The sequence below is a fragment of the Apteryx mantelli genome, chromosome 3 (assembly GCF_036417845.1).
Source record: "Apteryx mantelli isolate bAptMan1 chromosome 3, bAptMan1.hap1, whole genome shotgun sequence".
Lineage (NCBI taxonomy): Eukaryota > Metazoa > Chordata > Aves > Apterygiformes > Apterygidae > Apteryx > Apteryx mantelli.
In genome coordinates, this window is record NC_089980.1 from 54,514,224 (window position 1) to 54,539,926 (window position 25,703).

At 38.4% G+C, this 25,703-nt stretch overlaps 1 protein-coding gene across 5 annotated transcripts in view; it reads left to right on the forward strand.

Annotated features, from left to right (window-relative positions):
• The window catches only part of SMOC2 (SPARC related modular calcium binding 2), a 153,849-nt gene that overhangs the window by 74,964 nt on the left and 53,182 nt on the right, over positions 1–25,703 (forward strand). For all 5 annotated transcript variants that reach the window (XM_067293385.1, XM_067293387.1, XM_067293386.1 and 2 more), the window contains exons 6-7: positions 1,895–1,945; positions 2,748–2,822. In XM_067293385.1, the coding sequence (XP_067149486.1) occupies positions 1,895–1,945; positions 2,748–2,822 (126 nt within the window). The remainder of the gene's footprint in view (positions 1–1,894; positions 1,946–2,747; positions 2,823–25,703) is intronic.

The following is a 25,703-nucleotide window of genomic DNA, read 5'->3' on the forward strand; positions in this document are numbered from 1 at the left end:
CATTTTAAGCATCTAAGGGGTTTTATTTTCTTTAATATTTTGATATACTGTGTCTTAGATGCTGCTTGAACAAAGTTGTTTGTCAAGAGGATAATTTTGACTGGGCTGATAATCTTTAAAGTTGCAGTATTATAGCTGAATTTCAGGTGATAACATAAGATCAAATGTAGCACAAGCTGAAACTGTGTACAGAAAAATGATCAGAAAAATATCCTTTAAACCCCAAAATGTGTTTGTGGCAGGGCTGTTGGTAAAATTTGCCTACCCTAGGCTGCCCTCTAAAAATTTGCAGATTTTCTGAATCACTGATAACCTAAATATATGTCATGATCCTTAGTTCACTAGGATACTTGATGGCCTTTCTGAAATTGATCAATGGTCTTATTCCACCACCCAAAGGACACCACAAAAAAGCCATCAAAACTAATGGGAAGTGACAGTTTATTATGCCATTGGAGCAAAGTATCCTGCCATTGCATGAACATAAAGAATGAACATTCTTAAAGAAAGTCTCTTTATGTTTGGGTTAAAACATTTTGAAATGAAGATAAGTTTCTACTGCTGCTGCTTGGCTTTTGTGAAAAGCGTGGAGATTAGAGTTCCATGGCTGTAAATTTGATGTTTATCTGGTATCAGGATTTACTTGGTATCTGTATTTCCTATGAAGTAGGTTGTGGCTTCCAAATAAGAGGGACAGAGTGCTTCCAAATCTTTTACATGATCTGCATGAAGGCAATACAGATTTGGAAACACTATGATAGTGACAACAAAGAGAACAGGAGGTGGCTGTTCTGAGTTGCAGCAGAAGGGAGAAACTGAAACAGGTAGCATGTTATCCTTAAAACTGCTACTTACAGTTACCACAGTAGAACTATGTGCAAGACAAAGCTTCACAGTAACCTTTGGTTCTAGCTTCTGTGTAAGTGTCAGGAAGACAATCTGGAAACTATGTTGGTCTGAGACCCAGTTGTGAGACTGCAAAAAATACTAACAAAAGGCATGGAAGATGCTGTTTGCTGCATGGCACCTTGGTCCTGGAGTTAGCTCTATTCTATAGGAAACAGCAGCAGCTGGAAAATATGAACTATCAAGGCTTACTAAGTTCTGTTTATTTAATATCTGAAATCATTTTAGATAAGGAATACATAATAAAATGAAGATGGGTCTTTGGTTACTCAATCTCAAAGATTGTTAACTCAAATCATTTTTTCATATTGAGATTTTCTTTTCCAGCACTGCTTCCCCTGTATTTTACTGAATCTAAAAATTATCCATGTACTCTGATCATTTCTGGTAAATTTTCCTCCCTCTTGTCTTGCAGTAATGGTTGGTTGTGGACAGATTGAGATGGCTGACGGAAGGATAAGAGCAGTGCAAACAATCTTCTGGTTCTTTAATCTATGAATCTTGCTTATAAAATCAACTTGTCTGTTAAATAGATTCTGCTGTACCTTTCATTTTAAGGTGTCAACATGTCTGCAACCACCCATTCATCCCAGGCTGCTTTTGCTTTCGCAGGGCTTACCCCTAATATACTTTTATCCAATTGCTTTTTAGAAACATTGATCTGATCAGTTAACAGTTTACAGGAGTCAATGTGCATCATTGAAAATGAAGGTTTACTGTCTGGGAAGCGACCTGATCACTTCACGTCTCGTCAAAGACTCTGTAATCAGTTCATCAATCATAACCTTAAAAGTGATTTATCTATAGTCTGTAGTTTGTAGGTGTAATATATCTATGCTTTGCAGTACATATTAATGATATTTAAATTACTGTTTGTTTACCGGCCGGGGCTATGTGCAAATCATTAGTATCAGTCACGTATGTACACTTATTTAGCTTACTCTCATAATTGTAGTCTCCTTGCAAATCTTTTCCATTCTGAATTCAGATGATGCCTCAGCTCCCGCGCTGGAGACTCAGCCTCAAGGTGATGAAGAAGGTGAGCATCCATAGGAATTGAAACAGAACAATATTGAACTATATAGGAGGGATCATATACCACAGCACCAGATGCTGCCTTAGATGAGGATAGTGAAATTTAAAGTTGAAAGTAGAGATTGAAAGTGGCTGTACCTTTGCTTACAAATAACAAATTTCATGTGATAATTTTGAGGCGGCATTATAACAATGGAATCTTACAGTAGCAAACTGATTGTCACTTCAGTTCTAAAACTGTCTTGCTTAGAGACAGTTTTAAGTTTGAGCCACAATAAAGATTAAAACTGTATGGCCAAAGAAGAAAGTTAAAGGGTAAATTCTGTCCATAATATATTGCCTAGTAATAAAAGGTTTGTGTTTTGCCAGGCTTATTTATATCTGGTGAAATTCACTGGTCTGTAAATGAACAGCTCAAGCTATATGCAATGGTAGTCCTATACTGAGACTATCTTATCACTCAGTGTAAATCTGGCAGAATCTGAGCTAAAGTTACTACGTGTTTTGAGGTCACATCAGGATATTTTTATTCTGATTAAATATAATTTTATTCTACAAGCATTTCTTTCAACTTCTTGTATGAATGGAATAAGGAAGGAACTTTTCAAAAGGAGTAAGGATGCTAGACATTGCTGTACAACTTTTCCTTTGTCTTTTCATGAAGATTTTAACTGTTCGAATAGAAAACAGTGTGCCCTTTTCTTTTTAGGTCTGAGTAGCTTTGAAACTCACATTTAATACTCAACTTCCAGTAACTTTTAAAAATCTGTGACATTTACAAATTTTATTTTGCTGTTTTTTTCTAGATATAGCTTCTCGTTATCCTACATTATGGACTGAGCAAGTAAAGAGTAGACAAAACAAAACCAATAAAAGCTCAGGTAAGAATCTGTGGTATCCTTGCTTTGCAAAGCTCCTGTGAAGCCATGTATTAAATCTTATTAAAACTGAAGCCATGCAAGTGAAAGCCATTTTAAAAATCATTATGCTTCCACTCTCATCACAATAGTAACTTAACAATTTGCTGTGTGATGCTTTTGTAGACTCATGTATCATACATTCATTTTGTATGGAAACATTTTTGGCCAGGCTTCAGTTGGTGTAAACTGGTATTACTCTGCTAAAGCCTCTGGCCCACAATTGTTTGTATCTGTGAGTGGATCTGACACTTTATTTTTCTTGTCCTCTTTAATTCTCTGTCTCTTTGTTTTCTATTTGTATTGTTATTATTTTGGTGATGTGTAGCAAGAAGATACTTGTAAAAGGATGGTGTGGGTTATTAATTTTGGTGGTCAATCTTAGGAGACAAACCTGAACAGAAGCAAAATCCTATCAGAAACCAGTTAAAAGGAAACTGGAAAGACAGTGTTACCTGTTTGTTTCTTATATCACTGTACAGTTTTACAGTCATCTGGTGTTTTACAAACTGATTGCCAGTTTAATATAGATTAATTATGTTGCCTCTTTTATAATTGCTAAATTTTGGCTTTACTTTTTCACTGCTCTTCAGAAATGAGCTTAGGAAAGCTGGGTTAGAAATGCCAGTCAAATGTGTAAAGACTGAAGTTTCTCAAATATTGAGATATGTTAAGTGCTTTGATGAGCTTCAGATTTTGAGGCTTTCCTCATTGCTCCCTCCTTTCAGGAGAATAATCTTTAGAAAAACTTCCTGAGTTTCCTGGATTCTTTTGCTCTGGAAAAATGTTTAGTTTCAAAGGAAGCATTAATAATAAAGGCCATGACTCAGTAAATCACCCAAAAGCACACTTAAGATCCAGTGGAAATTAAGCTTGTGCTTTACATTAAGCACTGTGCTTAAGTATTTTACTGAACTGATGCCCAAAAAGATTTAAAAAGACAAGCAATCATCATAAGAAGGAAAGACATATTCTTTCTAAGAGGTCCACAGATATAAACTATTTTTAACATCAAAGCGATAGTTATTAATGCTTTTTCCTCTCCTTGATACTCCAGTAGGCACTCAAGAAAAGGACTTTAAACAGAGTGTAAGCAAGTGCTTGAAGCAAACACTTTTCATGCTGGAGATTTGTTTTGTCGTTTCTTTATTCAGTGCTAGAGAGAACAGAATTCCTTCGGGGTTTCTGTTGTGTAAAACCAGTCTGTAGGAATATGTTACTTTTAGGGGTATTTATTTCATTTTTACAGTGCTAGAGACCAGCAAGCTCTAAAGCAAGAGTTTGAGTTTGGAGCATAGCTGTAGTAATTGAAAGCTTAAACACATAAACAAAGAAAAAAAGAAAAGGAAAACACCAAAGAAAAAGCTCGGAATTGTTACTGGGAGATTGTAAGCTCCAGTTCATCTAAGGTCATAATTACAAAAAGGAACATAGGAACATAGTCTACCTGTACATATTATGATTGCTAGCCCATGGTGCATTAGCATCAAAAGCATGGCTCTGTTGGATTTGCTAATAACTAGGACTTGCTCACAATTATGCTATGTACATAGAGTCTCTGGAGGGTTTGTACGCAGGCTGTCAGCACATGCTACAGTCTATTGTACCACACATTCACTGATACTGTTACCCCAGCTAGCACGAGTATGTGAGCAGATACTGCATAGCCCATCTTGCTTCAGTTGGTAAGCATACCTGATGTTCTAGAAGGGACCATTGCTATCTCTGCTGTTACTTTTGTTATCTATGTGATAAGACATTATCAATCAAAATGAATGCAAGTGTTAAAACTAGTGTCTGTATTAGTTGTGTTAGGCAGTATCTCTCTTCTAGATTTCAAAAAGATAACAGCGTGTCATGTGACCACATATTTATAACTTGTTCTGATAGCTGATCCTCACCGATATTCAGTAACTAGGTCTTCTGAGGTCTCGGAAAAACTTTAGAGTGATGCCAAGGCTTTTAGTTACATCCACAGAGTACTAGCTCTGGGCTGCTACATATATGGAGTAGAACCTCATGATTGAATTCAAACTTCAATAAAAGCGATAAATATAGATGTTTTCTTTACTTGGTTTGCTTCGCAAATGCTGATTCAGACTCTGTTTTACAAACGCAAGAAAGCTTATCAAAATATGTTCGTTTGAGTAAACTGAGCAGAATTTAAGCTTGCATGTAAAGTGTGCTTATGAAAACCAATTTATTGATAATAGGCCAAACATTCCTTTGTTGTGCTTTAGTAACCCAGGTGCTTTTAATGAAATTATTCTTGTGCAAATAACAGAATGACCTAACCTTGTATGTAAAAAATAAGCAAAATCATAATGATATCAATTTCAGGCAAATCACAGATATCCTACTTACAAGCTACCTACGTTAGTCTGTATTGCTCTTATTTTTTATATTTTTTACTTGAATTTATGTCCTAATATGTCATGGTCAGCAAGTTATGGACATAGCTTGTCTTGATTTGAGAAATCATTCTGTTGAGGAGAATGTTTTTATGGGTTAAGGCTCACGTTGCATTTATTATACTCATCCTGAAGTGGTTTGCTTTTGTTATTCTGCAAATGACCTGCCAATCATAATTAGTCAATAAAATTAGTGTAAGCTTTTAGTATTTGGAAGATAGAAAATAATGTCTTAGGAAATTCTAGTTTATATTAGTTATCCAGTGTTTTCATTTGATTTAAATCAGCCTAAATTAATTTAGCACAGAGAAATGGCGTTTGGAAGATTTACAGATGCAGGGCATGAAATTACTGGATTATATTTCCATGCCATATAATGTTTTCTGGTGCATATTCTGTTTGTTGGTTCAGAGAAATAGGCTTTTGCTGTTCATAAAAGGAGTTTGCAGGAGTGATATTTAACCTATTAACTCTTGATGACAAAGTATTACTCCTAGCAAAAACACCATCAGCATCATGTCATGTAACAATAGCTCTGTTTAGGATGATGACTGTGGGTAGAAACATTTGGCTCTCCATTTTAGCTCTTTTTGTGTGTTGAAAATGATTTTCAAATGTTATTTTTCTAACCTTTTCTTCCCAGATTTAGAAAAGCATGTATCTGGCTGCTAAAGTAATGTAGTGTTTATAATTTTATATATATATTTCTGTGCCTTTACAGGTATTTTAAGTTTTTTTTTTTTCTGGACCTCTTTTTACCCCTGCACTCCACATTGCTTCCTTTATTCCACAAAAAATATTTTGGTTTTGCCATAGCAGATTGGCAAAAATATGAAGAATTATAGCAACAGCTAGCAAAAATAAGCAGAAATGCATTGAAAATACTGAAGGTGGTACTGTTTGGTTCCTGAGTAAGACATCAAAATTTAGCAGTCTATACACTGCTGTCTGTATGTGAATTCAGTGTTTAAGCTCCTGCTGTAGTTGGTGGTGATACAGTCAGCGTAGGCACTGATGTCTAGAGAGCAATTCACCTCATGATAAAGTTAACACTTGTACTTGGTCAGCTAACTAGATATCTGGACCTCACTGAGTGTGGTGACTAGTCTGAATATCTAGTTCATGTGAAGACACCTATGTTTTAGATCCCTACATTTAGATGAGCTGAATCCTACCCCAATATCAGGTGAAAATCCAGGTAGCATTTTGTAAAGTTCAGATGACACAAGGTCTTTTGTCTTACAGAAAGGAGACATTTTGGTCTAGGTCTTCAGCAGTTATTAGTTACTGTAGTCTCAGGGCTATTTGCAGTGAGGATATGGATAGAGGGTGCTACATGGCAGTGCGAGTACTTACTCATGACCTAACAGGGACAGTGCAGGTTCCTGAGGGGAGCTCAGGCTGGACTATAGATCTCTTAGATTCCCCATGGTAAATCTGCCTACCAGCAGATTGAGAACCAAATGTCACATTTTTCAGAGGATATATGTCATTTTTTGAGGCTGAGTACAGGCAAAGGAAGGGTAACTTGAACACTTGCCACAGTGGCCTTTGAAGCTCAGGATTCACTCTGTTGGCTTGAATTTAAGGGACAAAATATTTCTGATAGTCTGGTTTGGGAGCACTTCCATGGAAAATAAATACAGTGAATTTAACTGATAATATCATTAGTATTTAAAAAATTCTTAAAGTACTGAGTAAGTACATTACCGAGTAAGTGATTTTTAAGTACACTTCTGTAACACACATGCAAATGAGAATAAATAACTCTCACTATGAAATTTCATTAGTCTGAATGCAAAAAGGCATGCATAATCTGGAATATACTTACTTATTTGCTTAAGGTCATTAGAGGTTCTTGTGATTATATAATTCAAGTTAAAAGTGCCAGGGTCAAATAATGTATCAGTGGGTAAGACATGTTAAAGTCTCATGGATTTTCCATTCAGTTCAATTTGCTTATTATTAATATTAATAGTTTTTTGTTCTGCTTCCTTAAGGATTAAATAGTAAGGCACTGTTAGCACATATGATTTATATCTGGATTGATCAGTTGGGAAGTTTATTTAATAAGTATTCTATTGAGTATTATAAAATTTGGGTTTTGTTTTGTTGATAATCTGGTATGACGAGTAAAATAGGAGACAGGAAGAAATTGTCATATTTCTTTACGCTTCACTGAACTTGACTTTGATTCCTGTGTTCAAATTTAAACGCATGTAATTAGTGGGTAGAAATTTAGGACCCCTGGAAATCAATGGCAGAACTCCCAGGCATCAGTTCCACAACCATTTATATTCTGTCTACATACTACTAGTTCACCCAGTAGTCCAAATTTCATCTGAATCAGGCATAGATATGTGATGATATGATATACTGTTTATGCCAGCTTTATGCTTTCTGCCAGCTTTGTGTTTTTATAGGCTTTAACCAGGTGTTAGAGGACAAGCAATACATGACCCAGTGTAAAATAGGGTTGGCACATGGAAAATTCTGACATAAAGCCTGCTGAGAGAGGATCAGCCTGTGAAAAATCTTAACTCATCTGTGCAAAAAATAGTGTATCATGTGATCATGAAATTTTTGATCTAGCACTAAGAATGTTAAATCAGAATTTACTGTCTCTTCAAACTGTGGCTTCAGTGACTTCAAGAGTATAAAGATTTCAGCCATTGTACCTGGATATTTGGGTAACATAGAATCATCTTTAACTTCATTTTTGTCTTTGCTTGTGCACACATGAAAGAAACATAACTTTTTATTTAATTTTCTGACATAATAAGGTGGTGTTTTATTGCTGCCATTTTACAACAGACTGTCAGTTTCAAAGCTTTAAAAATCTGTTACAATACATTATCAATTAGCCCCAAAGGGTTCAATCCAGCAGGAGTTTCATTCTCAAAGCACCATCTGAGAGAACACTGAAGTGCATATACAGACTGCAAATACAAGTGAAAAAATATTATAACATCTACTGTGAATGCTTTCTTAAAAGAATAAAATAGAGAATTTTAAAATCCTGTAAATGTTAATCCAGCTATCCATATATCTATACTAAACAGTTATGTTCATTTGTCTGTCCATATAGTCTGAATCTGTTGGTAAAGTCTGTCAGTGAGACTGACTTAGGTGACAGAGTGACATTCTAATATTGAACACAGTTTCTCTTAGCTGGTCATTTTACAGTTTTAAAGCACTCATACATTTGTGTTTTTCTCACACGGAAACTGTGTTGGTTGTCAGTGAGGTTTCTGTTTTGTTTGCTTGCTTTATTTTGTTTCTCAGAGGCAATTGTTCCAGTGGGATCCCTGTGCCCTGATTATTCTCTAAAAGTCACCTTTTCACAAAGAACCAAGACAAACCTTCTTCCATAGTTAAGTGCTCACATTGATTCCAAACTGAACCTGGCTAATATTTTCCTGCTATGCCTACCCTGGCAAAACTCAGTCCTGAAGTTAAAAATCAGCTATGCCTGCATGAAAAACCCAAAGTAGCATTTTCTTTCAATGGAAATTAATGTAAGAGTTTGTGTGTCTGCCCAGTCACATCAATTCTAATGACCATTCCTCTGTAAGCCTAGGAAAATGAGTAACTAACAGACAGGAAAATGAATAACAGTTCAGCTACTTTGTATTTATTCTCATTTATTGTTGCATTTTCCTGATGTTGCTCTTAATTTTGACTCAGGAGAAATTTTGTGCAGTTGAAGATGTGTGAGCTAGCAAGAAAAAAAAAAATATCCAGACAGTTGCGCATTCCCAATTACAAAAGTCTTACAAATTAATTAGAAGTTTTCTAGGGCTGTTTTGAATTAGACTCATTTTGCAATATGAAGATTTGAGGTATGAAACTAGTCATAATAAAATAAAAATGTGTATCATAGTAAACTGAGAAAAGAGTGAAGGAAAAAGGTGAAATAGAATATTTTAAAAGGTTGTTCCTCCCTTTCTATCGACTGGGATTCCAAATACTTAGGGCTTTGGCCTATAGGACCCTTGCAGATATTCTTTTCTCAAATTTGTCTGTATTCACTGCTTAAGGAGAAGTAGGTGAAAACTTTAAAGGAGGTGACTTTAAATACAGCAGAATATACATGTACATTCAAAGGGTCAAACTCACTCTGAATGCATTACATTCATATTGGACATCCAGAAATTGAGTTTAGATGAATATATAAAGTAGATTTGCATAGGAAAGCAGCCTTAGTTGGACTGGCTCATTAATTGCAAGCAACTGACTTACATATGTAAAACAATTTTTTTTCGATATTATCCGTAGTATCCATATTATATTTACTTTATCATTCATTTCCAACAGGATAGTGTTTCTTTGCAATGGTTGGGGAGGTGTCAACCATACCCAAAGATGGGATTTGCATTCCCAAATTGCATTGTAAGTAGAGCCATTAGCTGTAGCAGGAGAAACTGGAAGTGGGAATCAGTTGCCTAAATATAGGCATCTACTGCTATTTGATTTGTCCAAGAGTATGCGAGATGTGTGCATGGGCCTGGGAGATATGACAGTCTGCTGGAAACCTGTGCCCTTCTGACATCCAGGTTTGATAGTCCAGAGTACTTGAAATAGCACTGAGCGAAGCCCAAAGGATCTGATGTCAGGCCATGAAATGTAAGTACAAGGCAGAACTACTAATTTTAAATAAGTCTTCAAACATATCAGTTTGCTAGTAAGTTCATACATGAATTCTGTTAATGGGAACTCAGTCCATTAGAGATGAGCCTAATCCCTGCAAGTCAATTTCTGCCAAACTTTGGAGAAGTTCAAATGCAGATATTAATGTGAACCTTGTGGCTTGGGTTCATCTGCAGACTAATTATCTACACAAGAAAAAGCACTAGCATTTTTTACATGACATCTACAGCTGAAATCTGAATGTTTTGTGATGGCCACTGACCTGGCTTAAGGGGCTTGTGAAATTTACAGCTGTTGGAAGACATCAGCTAGTAGAATATTTATTGTTTGGTTTGCTGTGATCTCAGCAAGTTGTGTGAGGAAGATAAGAGAAAGACATTTTAAGGAAGTTGGGTAAGAGAACTTGAAGTGAAAGAGTACTGGAAGCTTCCAAGTGTTAGGACCTCTGCTGACTCTTTGTGTTGACCCTGATTGCTAACTCACTAACTAACTGTTCCCTCTGGAGTTCCTGAATGAACACAATTATTTGGAGTGAACTATAATTTGTGATTTGTATTTTAATGTAAAAACAGCATTGTTAAGAAGCTCTTGGGGAGGGAGGTGCATTAGACACTGTCATGTCTCATTATTATCTCCTACTGTGTTGTTTTTAAATATTTTGAAGACCAGGAGATAGCTTTATTTTTTTTTCTCCTCCATTTTTGTTGTTTCCTGTCAAGAATCAAAACAGATTCAGACTAATATTTTTTTAAAGGTGATTTCAAGGTGCTCCCTGGCAGCTGAAAAGCTGGTGTCTTGGGAACTGCTGGTTACTGTTAGAACATTGGTTACTGTTGGAACACTGTTAGGGCCAATCAGTAATTGGATGACTTTTCATTAGCAATTTGTAATGAAATCCTTGTCTCGATTTAGCTATTACACAAACGGAGAACAGTATTTTTCAGCTTCTTCATCAGTGAAGGCAATTACTTTTCATCCTCCTTTGGTCCCTATTCCCTTCCTTCTTCCCTCTTCCCTTCCCTTCCCTTTTCCCTTCCCTTCCATCTTCCCTTCCTTTTCTCTTCCCTCTTCTCTTCCCTTCCTTTCTCTTCCGTTTCTTTCTCTTTCTCTTTCTTTTTTTCTTTTTCTCTTTCTTTTTTCTTTTTTCTTTTTTCTTTTTCTTTTTCTTTTTCTTTTCCTTTTTCTTTTTATTTCTTTTTCTTTTCCTTTTTCTTTTTCTCTTTCTTTTTCTTTTTCTTTTTCTTTTTCTTTTTCTTTTTCTTTTCCTTTTCCTTTTCCTTTTCCTTTTCCTTTTTCTTTTTTTCTTTTTTTCTTTTTCTTTTTCTTTTTCTTTCCTTTTTCTTTTACTTTCTCTTTTCCTTTTCCTTTTTCTTTTCCTTTTTTTCTTTTTCATTTCCTTTTCCTTTTTCTTTTTCTTTTTCTTTTAACCTAAATTGGTAAAGGAAAATGAGTGTTTTCTTTCTGCACTTTCAGCCCCTTCCAAGTAGATAAACCTTCCCAGACCTCCCCAGAGTGCTTGCATATTAAGATACATTCTTAATTTGCAGCCTGCTGGATCATACTTACTACAGTACTCTCCTATCTTTAATAATCCTTTTTACAAGCATTTTCATTTATCTTCATTTTAATTTTACATATTAGTTCAAAACCTTTATAAACATCAAGTTTTGGCATTTTTCATTTTTTCCTCCCACCACAGGGAAAGATCCTCCCATTCTGAAACTTGTTTTTTTAAAAAAAGAGTTCTGTTTTACATCTAGTTGATGTTCTTTATGTTCGGGATGTTCCAGAGTTTTATTAGACCCCCACTCTGGGGGGAAAAAAAGGATCTGCTTTATGCAAGGTTGATAATTTCTGTTTTACTGTGTATGTTAAAATTTGATGCCAAAAGATACTAATCTTCCCTGAACTATTTTTAATTATATCATATTACTTTCTACAGCAAGTAAATGACACAACAGTTCTATTCTCCTTAAGTTTTTAGACATGCAGACCCCAACCGCCCACAGCCTTCCACAGTTTACCAGACATTGGATTGCATAATCATAAAAGCATCAATAGGTTTCATAAATCCAAAGCTGGATGTCAGGCTAACAGTTCATATTTTACTGGACAGATGCAAAAAAAAAAAAAAAAAAAAAAAAGAAGGTAAATCTTGTTAGTGCAGAGATACATATTGGATCATATCTAAAGACATAAATATTTCTGGGAAATAGATATTTCTTCCAGTACAGAAAGTTTGGATCTGGCCTTGACTATACTATGATTGCAGGGCTGTGTATAGGAAGATAGGTCTGCAAGGGGGTTGCATATTTTGCAGGCAGGTATAATAAGTCCAGAAGGGTCCACAATAACAGCTGCCAGGCCTTCCACCATCATGTCAATGACCTGATAATTATGAGAAATGTGCATGTTCCATGCCTTTCCTTCCCTTCCCTGCCTCCCCCCCCAAAAAAAAACGAAAAAAAACCAACACCCTAAAAGCAGTGAACACAAAAAGCAACCCAAGATCTTTGTCAATATGGTACAGCAAATTTTTTCTTGATTCCTATGCACTTTCTTGGGCAAGAGACCCAGGCCAAGAGTGAGTACTTGGAATTAGGCACCTAAATCTGTAACAAGGCATTTCAACAACTGTCCTGTTTTTTTTTGAAATATTGAGAGTCCAATGCTACTCTTGAAGTCAAGCCATTTAAAAAAATTAGAATACTTTAAAATGTAGGAAATACTTGCAGTGTTAGAGAGCTCTAAGACCCTGATCTTTTCAAAACTTCCATAAATGGGTGGTTGTGTTCTTGAACAAGAAAACCCCCTTTTTTTATAATAAAGATGGTGACGAAAGTAATTCCGTCGCTCCAAGGTTATTCATGGAACTCTCCCACTTTTTGCAAGGTTAGGGACTCCTTATATCTTCATCTGTGAGCTGATAAAAAACCTGGAAAATGCTAACCTTAGAGAAAACCAAAATGTTAAGGATTCACTGTTTTTGTAAGGTCATCCAGTGAGCTGTTCTGGCAAGTTTTTCCTGTTTTTACAGGACCGACTAGACTGTTCTGAAAAAAGTAATTTTCTCTTTCTTTCACTAGAATCAGTCCAACTGTCCATCCTTCCATTATTTGAGTAAAAAGTACTTAAAAAATCCCAGAACACTTATGGCAAAATATTTCCCTGTTAATATTTCCCTGTGAACTGTGATATTCTGCTCTATGATGTGTCCATGTTCCGTACAAAAACCTTCCACTGATATTAATGAAAATGCTGCCATGGACAGACTGGCAGGCATGTAATGTGTATCAGCTCTGGTGTTTGGAGTCAAAATTTTACTTCATTTTCCTGATATGTACATCTCTGACAGACTGAATTCATTTTTAGATGTTCCCTTGTAGATCAGGTTATGGGCAGACGCAGTTGTTGAATTTTAGAGGGATTTTTAGTGAGATCATTTGTCACATATTACTTCCAACTTTCTTCTTTGCCAAGCCACGTATCTCTGCACAAACTTCCTGAAAAGATTGACAGCTCATGCTACAATTCATGCATAACTTAATTATTTTCAAATTAAATTATTGGCTTTTTTCCTTCTTCAATGCCTGAAAAAATTGCCATGTGATACAGGAACTTTTTGTGGCTTCATCAATAATGTTAGCATTTTCCATTTGGTACGAAAGCAAGAGAAATTCGACTCTTACGGGGACTTCTGTGGAAGGAGTGAAATTCACTCCCCAAACCTGCATTCTGGCCACATGTTTGCAATACAGTTGTTTTATCAGCACAAGCATGTGCTTGGACTGTAGCATCTGCTTTTATGGACTGTTAGGATCTTAGGTTGACACCATCATCCATGGATCCTTTCCCTCAGCCTGCCCTTAATGCAGTGCACTGGCTTTTCTGTTTGGGACCAATGTAGAGTCTCCTTTCCATGAAAAGCCACACTTCAGGTCATAATTGGCATGAGGGAACTTGTTCCAGCCAAACTACTTCTAAAGTATGTAAAACCACTTTGAGATCTTTTCATCTTTAAGATGTATATACCCCAAATACTGTATTATTACTGGTCTGCTTTCTTCTTCACTCCACCCTGTCCATCATGCTCTCCTCTCTCATAACAGACTGTTCCAGACAAATGCTCTACACTGTGTTTTCCCTGCACTCTGCTCTGCCTAAAAATAACGTTAACTACTGTTGCCATAATGTGCTAGATTTCTGTGTTACTGGAGAAGAAGCAGTGGTTGAAGAGACAGGCCACTGTTTTTCATTAAGCTATTTTTAATACCCGTTTTAGTTTAAGAACGGCAGGCCAAGTATCTGCATTCAACCACAAATAAAGCTATGTTTAAATAAGATTAAGGCTGTAAATTAAATTTCAGATCTTAAATTCTCTCAGTGCACTACAAAACACAAGAGAAAAGAGAGGGCAAAGCTTAATATCACAGAATGGTTGAAAATCCAACCTCCTCTGGAAAACTCTAACTTCTTAAGGAACTTTTTTTTTAAAAGATATGCATTTTCAGCTCAAAAATTATATTTTCTAAACCAAAATTCAAATAAACAACAAAAAAGCCTACAAAAAGCTGAATAGTTTTGATAAAATCTTGATTTTGAAATGTTCATTGTAATGCCTTGTGGGTGCTGTAATTTTAAAACCTCATGATCCCCTTCTCTTTCAGGGGTTGGTGTCCATAGGCTGACTATACATGCAGGATATGAGTTTCCCCTTTTTTAAAAACAGAGGGATACCTCATTACACTGGCATAGGGCATCTTGGATTATGCAGTTCCATTGGCAGTTCAACAGAAAGAAACAACCTTTGGTTGTGGGTCTTTGGTTTTTTTTTATTCTCATAAAAAACAAGTCTTTTATGAAAAGCAAACACTTTTAATGAAAAACATCTTTTCATCTAAAGACCTGTTTTTCTATCAAATACACTGTCACAGTGAAACATTTTCAACCAAGCCTACTACAGTCATAACAAGCTATGAAAAAATTATGTTATCACTGCTTAAACAGTGAGTTACCTTGTTTCATTGGCTTCGAGTGGGATCTTAATGTTATTTAAACTTGTCACTTTTATTGTCCTTCAGTGAGTAAAGATAACTTATCAAAATGAAAGGACTTTTATTGTGCATCAAAAACACTCTATTTTGATGACTGCTTAGATATATTTTTTTCTGGAATAGAATGCATTATAAATACATAAAGTCCTGAAATCTTTATGTTTCAGACTATTAACAGAATACATTTGGACATGTCCCTGTATTGCAACATTCATTTGGAAATGAAGCCAAAAGGTTTTATTTCCCTGCCAACAAGAGTTAGGGGTGCTTGCATTTTCTAGAAGAGCTAGGGATACACAAGCAAGTAAGGGGACTACACAGATGACTTTCTTATTTTTTCCTCTCTCACATTAAGCTTTCAGTGACAACACAGCTAGGCACAAACAGTCCAGGAGATTCCTGCAGAGCATTGGTGACAACTTCTTGACACAGGTGGTGGAGGAGCCAACAAGGAGAGGTGTGCTGCTGGACCTCATACTAACAAACAAAGAAGGACTGGTGGAAGATGTGAAGATCGGAGGCAGCCTTGGCTGCAGTGACCATGAGATGGTGGAGTTCAGGATCCTGCGAGGAGGAGGCAGGGCACTAAGCAGGATCACAACCCTGGAGTTTAGGAAAGCAAACTTTGGCCTCTTCAGGGACCTACTTGGAGGAATCCCATGGGTTAGGGCCCTAGAAGGAAGGGGCATTCAAGAGAGCTGGTTAATATTCAAACATCACTTCCTCCAGGCTCAAGAGCGGTGCATCCCTATGAGTAGGAGGTCAAGCAAAGGAGGTAGGAGACCTGCATGAATGAGCAAGGAGCTCCTGGCAGAACTCAAACAGGAGGAAGTATACAGAAAGTGGAAAGGGGGACAGGCCACTTGGGAGGAATATAGGAACGTTGTCAGAGTATGCAGGGATGCGACGAGGAAGGCTAAGGCCCATTTGGAATTAAATCTGGCGAGAGATGTCAAGGACAGCAAGAAGGGCTTCTTCAAATACCTCAGTAGCAAGAGGAAGACTAGGGAAAATGTGGGCCCTTTGCTGAATGGGGTGGGTGCCCTGGTGACAAAGGATACAGAGAAGGCAGAGTTACTGAATGCCTTCTTTGCTTCAGTCTTTACTGCTCAGGCCAGCCCTCAGGAACCCCAGACCCTGGAGGCAAGAGAGGAAGTCTGGAGAAAGGAAGACTTTCCCTTGGTGGAGGAGGGTCGCATTAGGGATCACTTCAGCAAACTTGACACCCACAAATCCTTGGGCCCTGATGGGATGCACCCACGAGTGCTGAGGAAGCTGGCAGATGTTATTGCTAAGCCACTCTCCATCATCTTTGAAAGGTCATGGAGAACGGGAGAGGTGCCTGAAGACTGGAAGAAAGCCAATGTCACCCCAGTCTTCAAAAAGGGCAAGAAGGAGGACCCAGGGAACTACAGGCCAGTCAGCCTCACCTGCATCCCTGGAAAGGTGATGGAGCAGCTCATCCTGGAGGCCATCTCCAAGCATGTGGAGGACAAGAAGGCGATCAGGAGTAGTCAGCATGGCTTCACCAAGGGGAAATTATGCTTAACCAATCTGATAGCCTTCTATGATGGGATGTCTGGCTGGGTAGATGAGGGGAGAGCAGTGGATGTTGTCTACCTAGACTTCAGCAAGGCTTTTGACACTGTCTCCCATAACATCCTCATAGACAAGCTCAGGAAGTGTGGGTTAGATGAGTGGACAGTGAGGTGGATTGAGAAGTGGCTGAATGGCAGAGCTCAGAGGGTTGTGATCAGTGGCTCAGAGTCTAGTTGGAGGCCTGTAGCTAGCAGTGTCCCCCAGGGGTCAGTACTGGGTCCAGTCTTGTTCAACTTCTTCATCAATGACCTGGATGAAGGGACAGAGTGCCCCCTCAGCAAATTTGCTGATGATAGCAAACTGGGAGGAGTGGTGGATGCACCAGAGGGCTGTGCTGCCATTCAGAGAGACCTGTACAGGCTGGAGAGGTGGGCGGAGAGGAACCTCATGAAGTTCAACAAAGGCAAGTGCAGGGTCCTGCACCTAGGGAGGAATAACCCCCTGCACCAGTACAGGTTGGGGGTTGACCTGCTGGAAAGCAGCTCTGCTGAGAAGGACCTGGGAGTGCTGGTGGACACCAAGTTAAGCATGAGGCAGCACTGTGCCCTTGTGGCCAAGAAGGCCAATGGTATCCTGGGGTGCATCAGGAAGAGTGTTGCCAGCAGGTCGAGGGAGGTGATTCTCCCCCTCTACTCAGCCCTGGTGAGGCCACATCTGGAGTACTGCGTCCAGTTCTGGGCTCCCCAGTACAAGAGGGATGTGGCACTACTGGAGCAAGTGCAGCGAAGGGCTACAAAGATGATTAGGGGATTGGAGCATCTCTCTTATGAGGAAAGGCTGAGAGAGCTTGGCCTGTTTAGCCTGGAGAAGAGAAGGCTGAGAGGAGATCTTATTAATGTGTACAAGTATCTTAAGGGAGGGTGTCAAGAAGAAGGAGCCAGACTCTTTTCAGTGGTGCCCAGCAACAGGATGCAAGGCAACGGGTACAAACTGAAACACAGACAGTTCCATCTGAACATGAGGAAATACTTTTTCACTGTGAGGGTGACAGAGCACTGGAACAGGTTGCCCAGAGAGGTTGTGGAGTCTCCTTCTCTGGAGATATTCAAAACCTGCCTGGACGCGATCCTGTGCAACGTGCTCTAGGTGACCCTGCTTGAGCAGGGGGGTTGGACTAGATGATCTCCAGAGGTCCCTTCCAACCTCAGCGATTCTGTGATTCTGTGATTCTGACTGCAGTGGAGTTACTACTTTGTACACTGCTCTCAGTGAAAAAAGGTTTTGTGCCCACTGAAACCAGACCATCCCCTCCTACAGTCATTTGCTATTATTACGTTGGACTGTTTAGTTTAAGAGATGAACTACAGGATGTGTGACTACATTAGAAGGCACTGTTTCATCCTTGTGGATCCCTTCCTTACCCTTTCACCCTAGGCCCTGTCTGCACTGAGGCAGCCAGGGGATACTCTGCAAAAGGCCTTATAGCCAATATGTAGATAGCTTCCATTAGCAGTGTTTCCTATAATATTCCAATCCACTATGATCACAAAGGATTTTTTTGTTCAGATGACCGTTTCTTTTCACGTGTTTGCTGGTGGCCTGTAATGCCCTTGAATTATTTTCCACTGCACCTACTTAGATCAGGGCAAGAAAGTGGCTGGTGTTTGGTCTAGGAGTAGAGGAATATAAAGGTGATTTAAAGCATTATCGCTTGCTTTTTAATTTAGACTGTACATACTGATGCAGTTGATTGCTTATGCCCCCAAAAGCCGAGACTCAGTTCTGGCAAGCAAGTTGAAGATAGTTCAAGGTTCAAGATCTGTTCAGGTTCAGATCGTAAGAAGAGTTAGGATTTCCAATTCCCCCTAAGTCATTCGGCCAAATCTTCAGGTCTACACTGAGGAAAATTTCCATTGATGTAAGTAAGGGTTGACAAGGGGTGAGCCTGTTTGATTATGTTTAACTTTCATTTAGTAAATCCACCCACAGATTCCATTACAGTGGAAACTCCTCACAAAGGCAAAGGTGTGAGTAGTTGCAGAAGCTCATGACTATCACATTTTTTCATGGTGCAGTTCACTCTTTTTTTGCAACAGCTCTGTGCCCCGTTATTCTGGCTGGCAAGAAGATAGGGTGTAAAGCCAGGGATACTTTTTTTCTGCTTGTTTGCTTACCTAGTTGTTCCTGGAGGAAGATATCTAAGCAACTTCTGATCTCGGACATTTCCCCTCTAACTTTCCAAAAACTCCCACCATGTCTAAAGCCATAATTTCAGTAGCCCTTACTGGCCTAAACAAGGTAATGAGACAGTCATTATTGCCATTACTGCCCTGTTTGACTGAATAAAGGCTAAGTCCTGCCCAGCCTAAGAGACTTACGATGTTAGTGTTCTTGCAGTTTCAAATCAGGTTTAAAAAGCAATTTCAAATAATTTTTAGGACATGATTTTAGTTCCTCTGGGTTGATGCAACAGAGAAGCAGCAAGGCCAAAAATATCAGTATGAATGTCAGTGGTTTGAAAGATCACCTCTCCCCCTTTCCCTACCAACATCCCAAGGATGGAACATTGCCTTCTAATGCAGTCACACATCCTGTAGTTCATCCGTTAAACTGAACAGCTCAATGTAATAAAAGCAAATCACTGTAGGAGGGGATGGTTTGGTTTCAGTGGGCACGAAGCCTCTTTTTACTGAGAGCAGTGTACACAGGAGTGACTCCACTGCAGTCAGAAGGATCATGTCATTTGAAGCCTGATGAGGAGAGAAGACTTGGAGGTTTCTGACAGTGCTATATCAAAAATACCACATAAATAACAATAGTGCTAGCTCCACAGATGCAGGACAGTAATCTTTTCAATATGCTTGTCTAAATGAGCCTGTGTGATTTTTGTATGGAATGTCCCAGGTCCAGAGCAAGGCTAGAAGAAAACTGCCTTGCTTTGGTTCATTTTTTTCTTATATTTCTTTTTTCCTTACAAAAAGTCTTGAGTGTTATCTTTAGCTTAATTCACCTTTTTTGGTATCTGCTTCTATTGGAGCCTTATGCAGTTTTGCCATAGTGTCTGTTACCTCTGTCATAATTACTCATCCTCACTGTTGTTTGTACAGACAGAATTCCCAGTTCTCTTTTCAGTTCTTTCTTTGCACTCTGTTTTCTCTGCTGACTGTCCATAGCTGATCTTCATGGTGTATTTCTCCTATTTTGGCTGTGCATCATTCCTCAATCTCAAATGCTGTTCTTTTGGACTTTTCCTGCAATACTGTTTTCTCATCTCCATTCTCCCTTCTTCTGTTTTTGTCTATTGCCATCAAAGGGAAGATTAGACAAGGAATAAAGGCTGTAGTCATACTATGAATTTGCAGACTTCATTCTGAAAATAGAATGTCTCCAAAAAGAAGCTGAGAGGTCTTATGAGCAACCAGCTGAACAGTGCAATGGATAGGAGAGCTACTTTGATTCCTAGACTGAGGGTAAATATAGAGAGGTGGCATTACCTATGTATGTAGGATTTCAGAAACCATTTCAGGGATACCTTATTCAGTTGTGGTATCCACATTACAGGAAACTGAAGAGTTGGAAAAGAGTCAGGAGAAGATCCATATGAATATCTGGAAAATCTGTCCTACACTGAATAACTTAAAAAGGCTCAATGTATTCTGACTGTATTTAGCTCTTTAATCTTAGCAAGAAAACCACAATCAAATCCATTGGCTGGTAGTTGAAGTGGGAAAATTAACCTTAGAAATTAGGTAGTTTTTTTTTTTTTTTAAGTGAATGTGATTAACCTTTAGAACAATTCAGTGAAGAATGGGATACATTCCTCAGCACTGGAAGTCTTTATATTAGAACTGGGCATCTTTCAATAGCTATCCCATCACTCAGACAGAATGTATAGGATTGATGCAGTACATGGCAGATGAAACTGTGCATGCCAGGTATCACAGTAAATGATCATAATTGCCTCTTCTGGCCTAAAATCAGTTGCTGTACTTATGAAAACCTTTTCATCATGGTCACCTTGGCTGCTTCTCCCTCTTCACCATTGTTTACTACCTAACTGTGCAACAAACTGGGAGAGCAACTAGGTGTTTGCTCCCAAAGCTAGTGGAGTGTATGCTCAGTATTAAGCAATGCTTTTCTAAATAAGAATGTTTCCATAATCAAGGTTGTAAGTTCTTTGTGGAAGTGACCATTTGTTTTTTTCAGATAAAACTCAGTGCAAGTGTTATAACACCAATACTATTAGACAGAATGATCAATGCTATCATGTTCTTTGCATATATTCTGGGGCAATTTTATTTCCTCAGGATGTCACTGAGGAGACTTAAGCAACCAGCCTAGTGTAGTATGTGAAAGTATCTGACATCAGCAACTGCAGAGAGACAGCATGGTTTAATGGTTTACATTCATGGCAGCTAGCCAGGAACTCCAGGGCTCTAACCCTGGCTCTGCTTCTGGGAGAGTTGCTGCAGTCTGGACAGATCAATGCAAGCAGGAGTAAAAGTTTCGGCAGAGACATGATTGAGATAGTGTCTAGTACTGGTCTACTGAACTTACCATGAGAAGTTTTAGAGACTTAGATGGTATGGGAGGTGGATGTGAGGTCCCTAACTGTGAAGAAAAATGGATTGCACTGACCAGTGGAAATAGCTGCATTTTTCTAAATGAAAAGACCCAAGATAAACCCCTTTTCTCAGTGTCAGTTTTGCATCTAGACTTCCTGCGTTTTGTTTTGTTTATTTGTTTGTTGCAGTCACGTAAATCATGACATTGGGTTTTCAGCCTTTTTCCTTGAAGCTGATCAGCAACTTCAAAGATCCCTCCCCTTCTTTTTGCAAAATGCACCTGCCATAGCATGGTTACAATATGAATATATGTAGAACCCCAAGACAAGCAGAGGATGCATGTGACTGGTGCAAAAGAGAGCCTATATAAAGACTCACCTCTGTGTTATTTCCATGTAAATGTGCCCACATGAATGAGGCAAAATTTCTAGTAATCCATGGCACTTGCTATAGGACTGTACTGTAGTTACCCACAACTGTGACCTAAGGCAAACAGGTCTGTAAATACACAGGCTTTTCCACTCTGCTTTAGCCTGTGTCTGTTCCTCCTGACTGATGGAAACAGCCCTTGCAGGCTTCATTAATTATGCCAATGGTTGATTGGTTTGGCACAGGATGCTTTATAATAGGCAGATGTAATCAGCAACAGCTCCAGTTGCAACAGCTGGGAGCATCATGCACTGTGCCTCACTTTGTATTATTTTCAAGCAATCAACCTTTACTCTTACCAAGTTAAAAAAACAAAACAAAACAAAGCATACATATAATATGTAGAAAAACAACAGAACTGTCTTCACATAAACTGTAATAAAAATGTTTCCTTATTAGGTGACTGAATACCAGCATTGCTGTTTCCTCTGATACTGGTTATCTGGAAAAGTTAAATATTTAGAATCTGTTTTATTTGAATAGTTTTGCCAAAAGCAGTCCTTTGAATTTTCTCTCTTTGTCATAGAGAGCTTCAAAATAAATGAGGCCTGAGGTAGATGTGTTCATGTGGGAGTGTAGCAACAGGATGGGAGCAGGTCTGAAAGGGATGGCAGTATTTGTGGGAAACATGTTAAGCAAACACTTTGAAAAATAACACTTTCTTAAACATGCTGTTTACTCTCACACACCATGGATTGCTGAGAAGTATTTATTTATGCAAGGCTTTTTCTATTCATACAAGTTATTTCCATGGTAGGATAAACACTAATCATCTACGGAACACTTACTATAATCATATGACACTGGGTTGTAAAGGATTAAGGATCATTATTCACACTTCAAAATTCTAATTCTACTGTTTCAAAAATGCTTTGACTTTGCTACTATGCTTCATTTAAGAAGCCTTCAAAAATTGCTCTGTGTGTGCTAGAGACTGACTTTTCTGTTGGTGACCCCCACTATGTTCAGTGAAATGGTTCCGGCTTACAGGAGCGGAAATCATGACCCAAGATTTTCAATATGCTAGGGGTCTTTCATCCTTCAAAATCATAGGGGTGTTTCATTATCACACCATATATAGACTTCATTATCTGGACTTCAGAGAACTATTTATTTTTGAAAGCAGAGATAAAAGTGGGGTGGAATTAGTGTTTTAGTTTTAATTCCCACTGCTCTTGTTTTTCTCCAAGTTTGAAGGCAGAGCCAAGCCAAAGATTTTGGCTTTGCTCTTGAAACCAAAACACAAGCTGAGCCATTTAACCATAGCCATATGGGAAAAAAATAGCTACATAAAACTGTATTAAAAAGTTGCTGGAGCTGAAAGAAAGAATCTAAGAATATTCTTATTGGCTTTTACTCTTCTTTGGCTCATCCTCCTTATTGGACACAAAACTTGGCCAAAATTAGTAAATAGTCTGCTGTCTGAATCCATTTTTTTCTACCTCTCCTGTTAAGAATATTGACTTCCTACATACTATATAAATAGTGTATTGTGGATGTAATGTTCAGAGGGCCAACACAGGACCTATACAGCATTAGCCTAACATGAGCCTTCCGAGCAGGATTTATGCAGGGTTTAAGTAATGCAATTACCTTTTGAGCAGGGTTCATGTACATGTTATTTGTAGAATCTCATGCTCAGGATAAGAGTTAATCCATTCCAGGAGTATTGTGACTCAACAGATGATAGCACTTTACAGAATTTGCTTCTGGTTCTCTGCAAGGACTTTTCATTGCACAGCACGGTTCTTTTAATTAGAGACATGACCAGTAACGTGCATATGTATTTCTCCACCTGCTTCCTGCCTTCTCTTTGACAAGATGAAGAAAAGCAAATCAGAGTAAGAATGGCCAGGCTTTGGTTCCTGTATCATTAATTAGCTTTTAAGGATGCAATTGTATTCTTGGCATTAGCACACTTTCTAAATATTGGCATTTTTTACATGGAGTAGGTTTGAAGGGTACATATCTGAGAGCTCTGGAGATAGAATCATTCTCCTTAGCCACGGAAGAGGTGGTGGGAACGATGATTGTATAAACTGTTTCTGGTTGTCAAAGTAGCCTTCCCTGAAACAGTGAGGTAAGGCAGAAAAGAGAATTTCACTTTCAGCTGCCTGTTTAATGTCTGTATACCTGCCAAGTGTCAGAGAGCCAAGTCCTTATCATTTTGTAATGCTTGTGCTGTCTGCTATGAACTAGACAGAGGTGCATATTATATTTGCCATTTTGTAAGGTGCTCTGAGACACCATGCTATGGTGGCAGAGAATGGCAATATCTGTTTTGCTTATGCTTTCCCAGGGCTTGTGTGAGCAACCAGGTGCCCTGGGAGGGCAGGGGGTGCAACTTCTGTCTCACGTGCCAGCGCAGTGAGTTGAGACTGCCATTTTGTAAACTGAAAGCCTGACTATACAGCCCACTTTACAAGCACCAAATCCACAGTAAATGATGTAATGAAGCAAATACATGAATTGAAAAGATTGTTTGATTCTTCTTATTTTAATCCTGTTTATCTGTTGAGTAAGTATATGCCTAGGAGAGCTGCCTGTAAGGTGGTTGAAAAGGAGCTGATACTTAGAAAAGAAAGTGGAATGCTTCCACTTCAAATGGGAGTTAAGCAGTAAAGCTGGAAAATACTGCACAATGCCAACGGCATTGGCAGGGTGGACCAATGGCAGGAATGTGGTATAAACTGTAGCCAGTGATGCCACTGTACACCTTTGAAATTAAAATTACTTGGTTCCGAGGTCAGGTATCCAAAGCCATATCCAGGCACTGATGTGTCTGCTTCACAAATGCTGAACAGAAACAACTCCTGTTTTGCTGAGAGGAAGCTCTGGCAGATCAACATTTCTGCAAGTGGGCTTGCTTAGTTAAGGTGCCGAAGTATGAATTTAGGCACCCAAGTTTGCACATTTTGTCTTGTAATTTTTAATAGAGCTATTCAGATAAATAGCCCTCCTGGCAAAGACTTTCACTTTCACAGCTCTATGGAAAAAGTGAACCAGCTTTATTTGCACCTCAAATATTTCTTAAAAATGAGAGATTTTTCCACTGGCAGAAGACTAACATTTGCTGGTCAATATACTCATGAAGCAAGAATGGCAGCTTTGAGCAATTTTGGTTAATGAAGGAGCCTTTAGATTGCTATAGCAAACTGTCCAACTAGCCATTGTGTTTGGAAAAAGCCAGTGACTCCCATTTGCTCTAATTTTGGGTGGTGGCTTTTTTGTTTGTTTTTGCAGTTTGAAAGGTATGATGCTGCTCTACTTTGGCAGTATTAGGCAGCCGTACCTAACAATAGGAACTAGTGTTTCCTCCTGTGCCTGGACTCAAAGGAAAACCAGGTTTCAGCAAATACTGCTTTCAGTTATATCTTTGCAGGATAGAGCAGACTTTGCACAGTGTCTTTACTCATGTTGGGGGAGCCAAGTTAACAAAGTCAAGCAAAAGCACTGGGAGATGATAATTCATCCTACGTCCAGCCCTGTAAATCAGTGAATGCCTTCAACTCATTGAGTAAAAAGGAGTGAGGGACCTCATCTCCTCAGAAAATCTGAGGTCCTTGTTAAAGCTGATGTCATGTGACTGACCCATTGGCCTACAAGAATTTTTGATTTGTGTTAAGGTTGCACTCAAAGATCCAGTGTGGTGGTTAGGGTGTAAACAGTCCTTGGATCAGAAAATCCTCAAGTCTGGCTAAAGCAATCTGGTTTTCTAAAGCTTTCTATCATTTTCCCATTCTCCTGTTAAAGATTTAGCAAAAATGAGCTACTCTTGGCTTACTGCTCTTTCACGTTTATTAGATGGTATAATATATGTTTGACTCAAGATGTTCAGGGTACATATTATGGCTCTAATGCACAATGGGTCTTTGAAAGAACTCAGGTTTATACTCTATACGGATTTCATACTTATCTGTCATTTATCTACGTGAGTATTGAATGATAAACACTTACAGCCAGATTCTGTCACACTTGTAAAAGAAGACTAGCTACTCAGAGCTTTCATCATGTCAGTGGCAAGTACTCGCACTATGGTTTTATTCAAAGTAAATAAGAATGGCAGAATTTAACATTACCTTTTTGTTTAAAAGCAGATAGCTATTTGGTCCCTTATATTCTGTGCAATGGCATTGTGAGAACTCTGAGAAGGAAAAAGATGATAATAAATGAATAATTAAAATGAGTAATTTAAAT